The sequence below is a fragment of the Hyperolius riggenbachi genome, chromosome 9, assembly GCF_040937935.1.
Source record: "Hyperolius riggenbachi isolate aHypRig1 chromosome 9, aHypRig1.pri, whole genome shotgun sequence".
In the NCBI taxonomy this organism is placed as follows: Eukaryota; Metazoa; Chordata; class Amphibia; order Anura; family Hyperoliidae; genus Hyperolius; species Hyperolius riggenbachi.
The window spans coordinates 200,416,373-200,427,158 of NC_090654.1; the positions used below are offsets into that span (position 1 = coordinate 200,416,373).

Here is a 10,786-nt window from a genome sequence, read left to right on the forward strand (position 1 = left end):
AAGACAAAAAAAACTACGTTCTATATGAATTTGGCCTATTTTTTATTTCTGTGTCTCCATAGTAAACATTTGTATAAGTGACAAACACGGGCATATGACCACATTATCACAATCAAGAATTTTTTTTAAGACAACAATAACAATCACTCCATCGTATGCATTTTTACTCAACACGGGTTATACAGAGTATTTTTCCAAGGTTTACCTAGAAGTACAATCGGTTTAAAACGTTTCACTACATTAAAAAAAAAAATGGTGACCGACCGGTTAGTGAGCACATACACCATAATATACACAACACAAATTGAAGGCAGTATTCAGTTTGTCGTCCCCCTCAAACTTACTTTATAGTGATTTGCTTTAAAGAAAAAAAAAACTTTTTATTTTTTTATGTTATTTTTATTTTTTGCAGCAAATATTGCCGCAGGCTGAAAGGTGAATTGTTGTAGTATTATGATCTGTCATAATAATGGTACATGAATAAGTACATTCTGCATTTATCTATTTCCCAATCTTTGGTCTAAAAGTAAACAAAAAAGAAACAAAAAGGAAAGTAAATTAAAAAAAAAATTAAAAAAAAAATACCCATTGAAAACAAACAAAAAACTTGAAAGTATACAAATAAGTGGGCAATTATATAATAACTGTGCAGGTGTACTTTCATAACATAAATAGGAATGAACTTTTTGTAAAGTCTTGAACATATCATTTTAGTAGTTTAATTGCAATTTTGCCTGTTTTGAACTCTCTAAAGCCTCGGTTTAAAGAAAAAAAAAGTAATACTGCAAAGATGGATTCCTGGGTCACTATGTAATGAAAATCGTACTGTGTAACAGATAATGAAGGTACTGATAAACAAGTAATGCAAAGCTCTGGCTATGTAGAAATCAGTTATACATTCTATAGCATTTTAAAAAAAAATATTCCCAGAGGTCAGTGTGCTCCTACATGGCTCTTACTTCGACACCACGCCTCACCTCAATAGTAAAGAACCCTAGAGACTGAACAGACATACACAAAAATAAGGGGGACTTCATTAAAAAATACCTGGACTCGTCTTTTTTTTAAGTTTTTGTCTTTTTTTGTTCGCTTGCTTTTTTTTTTTCCTTGCAATTTCATGTACAATTGTAATTTATGTAAAATGTTCACTTACAGTCTGCTCCCATGGATGTTAATGTATCAAAGAGTTGGATGATGAACCCTGATTTTGATGTGTAAAATAATCGGACAGTCCTCCCGTTAGTCCCGTTGTAAAACTTGGCAAAGAAGGTCTGAGTGACTCGCAGGCAAGGGTTGAGGGAGCCTGGGGTGAGGTGGAAGAAGAGGCAGCTCTGGCTGTCATAGAAGTGCTGCTTTGGGAAGTTAAAGAGGGGTGAGGGACGTGTGGGAAAAAGTAGCCCGTTTGTCCAGCTAAAAGGTTCACAGAACAGGGGTTGAGGGAGTAGGTACCAGAACAGGGGACGGGCAGCCCGCATGGCACAGAGGCAGCCAGGGCAGCGGCTGTGAGATGGTGGGTAGCGTATGGTATTTCCCCATTGACAAGTCTATCTACGCTCAAGCCATTGGACGTAGAAAAAGAGTGGTTGTTCCCCAAAGAGTTTTGAGTCAACACTGAACTGTAGGGCATAGGGTGGCTGGGGTAGGCTGAGGTTGTCCCATTGTAGCTCAAAGCGCTACTGGCCCTTGGGTGATGCAAGGACAAGAAAGGCGACATAGGCCAGTACAAGGAGCCGGCTCTATCCATAAAAGTCAGTCCGGTGGAGGTGAGCCTGGCCCCCCGTTTAAAAGCCAGCTTAGCCCTGGACGTGGTAGATCTCCGGCGCAGCTTCCCAGTGGTCCCACCAATAAAGACATCATCACTGCTAGGGTCCAGCATCCAGTAGTTTCCCTTGCCAGGGTCATCGTAGTGACGAGGTACCTTGACAAAGCACTTGTTCAAGCTGAGGTTGTGCCGGATGGAGTTCTGCCAGCCTTGTTTATTCTCCCGGTAGTAAGGAAAGTTCTTCATGATGAATTCATAGATGCCATTGAGGGTCAGGCGCTTTTCTGGACTCTGGCGGATGGCCATCATGATGAGGGCATTGTAGGAGAAGGGGGGCTTCTCGTACTTTCCGTTCTTTTTCTCCCCTTCTTTGCCAGTCTCCCCATCTTTCCCACCACCACCATCCACCTTTTTCTCCTCGGACTTGTCCTTGTCCTCCGACACCACGAGCTCAGCAGAGGCTGGGTCCACCTTGCCAGGCGGTAGGCTCTCGGTTTTGACCTCCAGGAGGCTTTTGTCCAGATCGTCCTCCTCCTGCACGGCTCGGTGGTGAGCTTGGAGGTGGTGCGTTTGCTGGCTGAGCTGGTGATGGTGGTGGTGATGGTGAGGCTGAGGGTGGTTGTCACTTTGGACCGCTTCAGGCACTAGGCTGTTGATGCTGAAGGATGACTTGGGCATCATTTTCACTTCTTTCCTCTCCCCCATGTCCAACATATCACAAAGATGAGAGCAGGACACTCAGGTGGAGTTGCAGCAGGAAAAATGTAGGAGCAGCAGCAGCGGCGCTCAGGGCTCTCTGTCGCACCAATGTCTCCAAACACTGGCAAGTCATGTAGCAAAAAACAAAACGCACATAATATTGGTGTTAATTATAGGGGTATAAATATAGACATATATAAATATAATCAAGAAGCCAGGGGAGAAAATGAATCAACTACTTCATGTCCCTTCAAAATAAACACAACAAGCTCCCCTCTCAGCAACTAGAGTAGACAGCTATAGCTACAATTAATTCCAGACCCAGAGACACCAGGCTGAAAAAAAGGGAAGAATTTGGTTTAACCTTTGAGTGCTGGAGCCAATAGGAGTGCTCTGACTGCCTGGACGTTTCTGAACCCCCTGGCCAATCAAGATCCAAAGACTGCACGCAGTCCCACCCAGACTTTCTCCTTCCCCACCTCCCCTCCCCCTCCCAACTTCTTCAGCCTTGCTGCGGAGTGATCTGGGAGGGAAGCTGTTCACCTCTCTTCCCCTCCCCCTCTTTTTCTCTCTCTCCCCAAACGTGATCCCCCCCTCCCTTCCTCGTACCAAATATCTGCCATTGCTTTCATCCCACTGTATTGGACCATCTTAGTTTTATACGTCAATATTTTCTCTTATTGATTAAAGTTTGTTTATACCTTTCTTTTAGGGAGAAAATAACCGTGGAAGGAAGAAAGTGGAAGAATCAAGGGACTACTTTGCCAAGCAGAGAAAGGACTGAGTATTTTTTTCCCCTGAGCTGTTTTGGTGATTTGATTTATACAGTGTAACGTTGTGCACAGAGTGATAATTGGAGATGTGATTTTTTTTAAAGGCGGTTATTGGTATTTATTTGTTTATTTATTTTATGTATTTGAAACAAGCGTGTATGTACCTCAGCTTGGGTGGCTGGTCTCCTAGGCTGCCTGCTTGTGTGATGATGATGTGACTGTGAGTGTGTGTGCCTGGACGTGGTCCTCCAAGCTGCAATCAGGCCTCTCTGTATACACATTAAACAGATCGATGATCGGGAAGAAGGCAGATCTGTGGAACATTGCAGGTTTTTTTTTTATTCTGTTAGGCCAGATCTGTTGTCATTTTAGGATCAGGCTTTTTTAACCGTGTGTGTGTGTGCCCTGGGCTCAGCACCGCATTGCAGTGGAATGTGTGGTGGTGGCTTTTGTGAAGTGGCGTGTCACATCACATCCAGCGCTCTGATTAGCCCAGAGAATCTCCACAATGATTAATACTACAAATTCATGAGACAATTACCCATCTCGCCTTGATTATTGCACCAGGTCTATAGGATGATTAATATTATGCATGCAGCAGCTACGCTAGGGGCCCTGATGATTTTCTATAGGCATACACACAAAAAAATCATCTTCGGTGCATGTCACTCATTGGAGCCTTTGTGTATGCAATAGGCACACTGCAATGCACTGCTTTTGTTTATATACTCATTAGCCATTCTTCATCTTCAGCAAGACTTTGTTTGATTCGAAATTAATGACTAAGTGTCGTGACAGTGGGCGACTGCTTTATATTTACTGTGTTTGTACGTCTACCCTGCTAACCCCAACGGTGATCAAACAAATAAACCGATCCATATTAACGTGGGGTTACCTTCGGTTCACAGCCAGGCTAAGGCTGTTCTGACTGTATAGTCATAGCTGATGCTGCAAGGTGAGGCCTACGCTGTCGCTGTCTCCCCACAAGCCTGTAGCCAGTCAGTGGCACACACAGTGCATGCAATGTGCCAGGCATAAGGAAGGGTACTGATATGGGTACCCAAATGCACCCACACTGCCTTCCCCTGTAATGTGCACCTATGAAGTGGCAGCATGTCCTGGCCTAACCTTATGTGACCTACCTACTTTAATGATGCTGAGTGACAGGACAAATACAAATACTACGTTTTTTTCTAAAAATAAAAAAAATAAAATGAAATAATAACTAAAAATCTGTTTTGTTTTTTGTCAATAACTTGCTCTAGAACTGCCATTCAAGGGACAGTTGAACCAAACTAGAAATAAATATAGACTTTCCTACAATGTAACTATGTTATGTGCCAACTAATTGAATATATATATATATATATATATATATATATATATATATATATATATATATATATATATATATATATATATATATATATATATCCCCTGCTGTTGGATTGGTGGCCTCCCTGCCCATACACAGAGGTAGGCAGTGGCCCAGTTGGAGTGTACCCAGCTTGTCTAGGTGTTGGGAGTCTCATAGGCTTTCTGCCCTGCCAGGCTGGGCCTTGAGTGTAACCGGATTCTATAAGACTACAGGTTAGATAAACATTTAGTGCTGTGTGGAGTAACTGCACTATTTGTACTCTGCTGTGCAGGATGGAAAGTGTTGATTAACACAGAAGGGGAAAAAAGCGAAATTAGCTGATTGCATGCTCATAAGAGCAAGCTGTCATTGAACTGCTTTTAAAATAGACACAGCTGGGTGTTTATGTTGAAAAATCGCTCGTGTTTTTGCTAATACTGAAATAAGCATGATTTTGTATACCAAACATTTTCAGATCATTAAAATTTGTAATCTGCGCTGGTTTGTGGCACAAAGAAAAGAAGAGATTCTTCTCCCAGTGAAATTTGCTGATATAATATTAACTCAATCAAGTTTTCACAAAATGAGCTTTGTGTGCTCCATAACACTGCCTACATCAGTTCATTATACAGAATGCCAGCCGTGACTGCTGTTTGTTAACATTGACTATTTTCCCAAATACCCCCGTGTAACAAAGAGATCCGCTTCACTGTAATCGCCAGTATTGTCTTCTGCTGAATTTTTAATGGTCACAAATGCATCTCGGGTCAAAACTGAGGCTACAAATCTGCAATATATCTCAATACACATGGCACAGCAGCGTTTTAGTGTAGCCTAAATGCAATGAAACCTGGCACAGGCCGAAACGTTGTATAAAACACTCAAACATCCACTCGAGTTTATCTAGAATTGTCACCTGGTGAGCAGCAAACAGGTTCCTTCCCAGTGTGAATCCTCTATGGGGTTAGTGTTTGTCCCGGGTAAAGCTGGACCTCAGTCTGGCTCATCAATGGTATGTGACCAGGATTAACAGAGACCACCATATACAATGGGCAAGTCTAGCTCTGGACCCACTAGCCAACCCTTTTACTCTATGGCTGGCAGGAGGGGGGGCAGGAAGGAGGCTTGTGTGTGGCAGTGAAAGGGTGAATCCCTAGCAGTGCTGGCCTGACATCTAAGGGTAGACACAAGCTGACATTACATGGGTCTCCCATGTCAGCAGCAGTTTGAAAGCTTGTAACGTCTGAGTGGACGTCTTGAGACCTGGCTTGGGGTTACCTTGCACCGCATGAACTGCTCTCTTTGTTTGGTGTAAGTTACCTGTAACAGCAAGCTAAGGTCTGAAGTATTTGCAAACAAAAATGAAATCCCCTCCACCCGAAGGCCCTGGCACCCCCTCGCTCTTACAATTCCTGGGAAAGTTGAAAAACGCTCCCTCTCATCAGTCTCATCCACTGTATGCCATGGGGAGCTACTGAGGTGCTCTGCCCTGCCTGTCTGTAGTGTTTATTCTTTATTCCCAGAGACAGATTATGAGGACCCAGACACAGATAGACATGACATAAAGAGATAGATACAGTAGATACAGATATAGCTAGCTCTCACAAACATTAAATTAATACATTTGAGATATCAGAAATGATAGGACCTGACCAGTTGGTAATGTTCTCTCTCTCTCTCTCCCTCTCTCTCTCTCTCTCTCTCTCTCTCCCCCCCCCCCCCCCTCTCACTCTCTGTCCCGTCTACAGACAATTATTACAGATAATACACACAAACATAAACATTTAAACAAACACACACCCACACCTACCTCCTATCTTTCTCTCTAATTGTCCATCTATCAACACACAAAAGTATCGCACGCACGCACACACTCACACACACACACACACACACTCACTCACTCACTCACTCACTCACTCACTCACTCACTCACTCACTCACTCACTCACTCACTCACTCACTCACTTTATTTAAGTCCCGTCTACAGATAATTATTACAGATACAGATAATTACAGATTATTACAGATAATGGATAAGTAGGGAGATGGCGTTGTCACCTCTCTGGCAGGCAAGGCTCACACCCTTCCCTTGTACCTTGCACCCGGAGGAGGCCCTGGTGTCCCTCTGCAGCCGCCACTCACATTGCCCCTAAATTGTCTTAGGGTGCAAGCGGTATTCACATACATGCTTTTCTGGAATACACTTGCCCGCTGATAGCTTTATAGCGTAATAATCACGTTCAGCCTATTATAGAATCCATCGGACTGAAGAAAACGGAGGCACTTGCGATTTCCTGAAAAGAAGAAAAATCTTCTTGTAGCCTCCAGAAATGCAAGGAAATAATCTCTGAGACTTGTTTTATCTCCACGCTCATAGCGCTAAGCCAAAGCTTCCTTGCAGATAATTCATTAAGACCAGACTATATAATTCGTCGCTATAAAAATATAATTAACACGATTTCTGTCTATCCCCCCCTCCTCCCATTCAGATCCCATATTATAATCCCGAACAGCTGGCATGGGTGCTAAGATCTGCCGTGATTAGATGTTACTGTGTTTAGTGTGTTGAGTCCTCATTCTGTGGGTTTTGGTTACAGGTTATACGATTAAGTTTGCAGGAACAGGAGAGAACCAAACTTCTCAGTGAGGGGCATTCACACCACAAACCGTGGCAGTTCTGAGCAGCCCAACCCTATCACTCATTAAGAAATCTGCAGGTTGTCAGCAAATTCAGAGAGAGAAAGAGAGAGAGTGGAGAGAGCACACATGCACACACACACACACTACACTAAATTAGGAAGCTGATGATTAAGACAAGCTTGTTCCTGGCCTGTCATTTCACCAGCCTTCCATCATAACATTGTGGCTCAGGCAAATTTGCCTAGAAACCAGGAGAGAGTAAGGGGGACAAGGAATCTGGCCAACAGTTCCAACAGAGGCCATTTTCTGTAGCCTAGGTGGACAATAATGTCTCCTTCTTTCTCCAGAGTCTTCCAGACCTCAGGAGAGTATTACCTAGTAGGACTTGTAATCATTTTATAAGTAGCCATCTGAACTTTACTATGATAAAGGAGATCCAGAGGAACCCTACAAACTATGGAGAGTCACTAGGCCAGACTCAGACTTCTAGGCTGCCTGCTGTATATATATATACTGCCCAACTATAGTACTACTCAACAGTACAACATCCGATAACCTCTGTAGGCAGCGTATCTCAGTTACTATACAAAGCCCTCTAGAGAATTCACATATGGCCCCAAAGGATCCATGCCTACCTATGGAAAATCTGGTAATGTCTATATGATACTTACCCAGTTATTATACTTGTGCAATGCCCTGCAGAGACTTCGTCTGACCTTCACGAATGCTGCACATCTGTAGAAAGTATGGAAACCACTAAAGACAGCCTGTAGAATGCAATGTAGAGATTCCCATGACACTATATAATGGTCTGCAGAGATTCCCATATCCTACTATATAATGCCTTGCAGAGACTGCTGGTCCGGACTGCCATGATCCTTATCAGAAATTCCTATGGCCCTACAATATAATGCTCTGCAGAAATTCATGTGGCCTGTTATATAATACCCTGCAGAGACTGCTATGACCCTACTGTATAAAGCAGTGGTCCTCAAACTAAGGCCCATGGGCCGAATGTGGCCCCCTAAGGCTTTTTTTTACCGCCCCCACACACAAAATGTATTACTTATAGATGCGGTCAGCTACATCATTAAATATTGGTGGTCCGCATATAGAATAGCAGTGCTGTCACCACCCATCCACATGGAAGCCAGAAAGCAGTAATTTGCTAGTTTCCAATCAAATTTCACATCATGTGACACTGCTGTCCTATTGGACTACAGGTTGTCACCTGGGTATGCTTCACTGTCTGGCCCGCAAAGACTTCTACATCATTTTATGTATACTCTGCCCCCCCCCCCCCCCCCAGCAGTCTGAAGTATGTTGACCCGGCCCTCGACACAAAACATTTGGGGAACCCTGGTATAAAGAATAGCAGAGATTCCCATATACCTACAATATAATGCCATGCAGAGACTCCCATGGCCTTCTATATAAAGCCATGCATAGACTCATAAGGTCCTACCATATCACGCACCACAGAGAATACTTTTCCCTAATATATTATATTCTGCAGAAACTCAAATGGCCCCACTTATATACCCCACAGAGACTCTCATGGCCATTACATATTATGCTCTACAGAGTATCCCATAGCCTTACTTTATAATGACTGCCAGAGACTCTCATGACAATGCTGTATAATAGTCACTTCTATATAATGCTCTTCAGAGACTCCCATGATCTTACTTCACTATATGCTGCACAGACTCCCATGAGTCACGACCCCACTATATAATACTCTGCAGAGATAAAAAGAAAAAAGACAAACACTTATATAGCGCTTTTCTCCTGGCGGACTCAAAGCGCCAGAGCTGCAGCCACTAGGACGCGCTCTATAGGCAGTAGCAGTGTTAGGGAAACTTGCCTAAGGTCTCCTACTGAATAGGTTCTGGCTTACTGAACAGGCAGAGCCGAGATTCGAACCCTGGTCTCCCATGTCAGAGGCAGAGCCCTTAACCATTACACTATCCAGCCACTCCCTTACACTATCCAGCCACTCCCATCACCCTTTTATAAAATGCCCTGTATAGACTCCCATAAGCCCTACTACATAATGCCCTGCAAAGACTGCCATGGCCCTACTATATAATGCCCTGTAGAAACTCCCATAGCCCTACGATATAATGCCCTGCAGATACTCCTTTGGGCCTAATACTTTGTAGAGACTCTCACGACCATGGATACATCCTGGTAATCTCTCTACAGGGAGCTTGCACAATTACTAACTACACAGATTTAAGGAGACTTCCATGGCCATGGAAACAATTTAGCCAGTTCTCCACTATATAGTTCTGTCAACATTTTCTGGGCTCTTGTGGGAATCTGTCTGCCTGTGAGGTGCCTGGGGTCCTTCATAGGTAGCCTAGTGTTCCTACATAGGCTTCCACATACAGGGCTTCTAAGAAATCTTGAGTGTCTCCACACCAGAGCTTCTTGCATCCTTAAAAGGTAGCCTGGCCCTCCACTACTAAATAAGCCCATGGAGAGACTCTCAGGACATCCTACTCAACTATACAACGCTGAGGATACTCCACAGAAGGTAGCCTGTCTCCAGTACTACACAAGAGTCTGTCTTATCCAGGCCATGTCCTGGATAATCCTGCCTGTAAGACTGTGGTAGACTGTGATTCTATAGGCACACAGTATACAGTACTATACAATTCTGTGCAAAGACTCCTCAGAATGCCTCCTATAAAAAGTTTGGAATCATGTATGAGCAGTGTTACCACCACCACCACCACCACCACACACACATACTCTAGCTTATAGCGTGAAAGCAGGCCTAATAAAATGTAACTCAGAACTGACAGTTTTCCCCTCAACAAAGGAGTTAACCTGTTTAGTAATGCATAACCAGATCGGGTAGTGTCTGCCTCCAAGCACGAGCTGTGTATTTATGTGGACCTGCTGGTTAATTTGCACTTACACCAGTTAATGTAAAGCCTGAGCAAGGAGGCAGGACGCTTGTGGGAAGCTGCCTATATAATAATAATAATGCTGCCCAAAGCATGGAATCCCTCACATTCCTCTACAGTTCCTTTCACTTTTTGACTTAACAATCCTCCAGCCAGGGAGAAAGATGGCTAAGCAGCATGGCATTATACATGGAGATATATATATATATATATATATATATATATATATATATATATATATATATATATATATATATATATATATATATATATATATATATATATATATATATATATATATATATAGATCGTCTTGCACATTTATAGGAAGGTGGACTACATGACATAGCAGGCGTCATAGTGTCATAGCGTATAGCATCTGCAGACGATTACAGAAGTAGTACAGTGGTAACAGCAACAGCATGAAAGCAGCAGCAATAGTAAGAGGAACAGGAGGAACAGTAGTAGCAATAATAATGATAGCTGCAGCGGAAGTGTCAGGAGTGGCAATAATAGCAGCAGGAGTAATATTTATACAGTAGAAATATCAACAGGAGGAGCAGGGAAGATTAATAGCAACAGTTGCAAGATTATTTGTTCCTTTGAGCAGCAGGTATTGTAGCGATATCAACAG

General features: G+C 43.0%; 1 protein-coding gene across 1 annotated transcript; it reads right to left on the minus strand.

Moving 5' to 3' along the window:
- Positions 1-634: 634 nt before the first annotated feature.
- FOXG1 (forkhead box G1) lies at positions 635-5,614 on the minus strand. Its single transcript, XM_068251778.1, has 2 exons — positions 5,508-5,614; positions 635-2,582 (listed from the first exon to the last, which is right to left on the minus strand). Exon 2 carries the CDS (start codon positions 2,474-2,476, stop codon positions 1,172-1,174), a length of 1,305 nt encoding a protein of 434 aa, XP_068107879.1. The 5' UTR covers positions 2,477-2,582; positions 5,508-5,614; the 3' UTR covers positions 635-1,171.
- Positions 5,615-10,786: the final 5,172 nt, after the last annotated feature.

What these genes read in the sequence shown, in the direction of transcription:
- FOXG1 (XM_068251778.1), bottom strand. Translation starts at nt 2,476, where the DNA reads ATGTTGGACATGGGGGAGAGGAAAGAAGTGAAAATGATGCCCAAGTCA.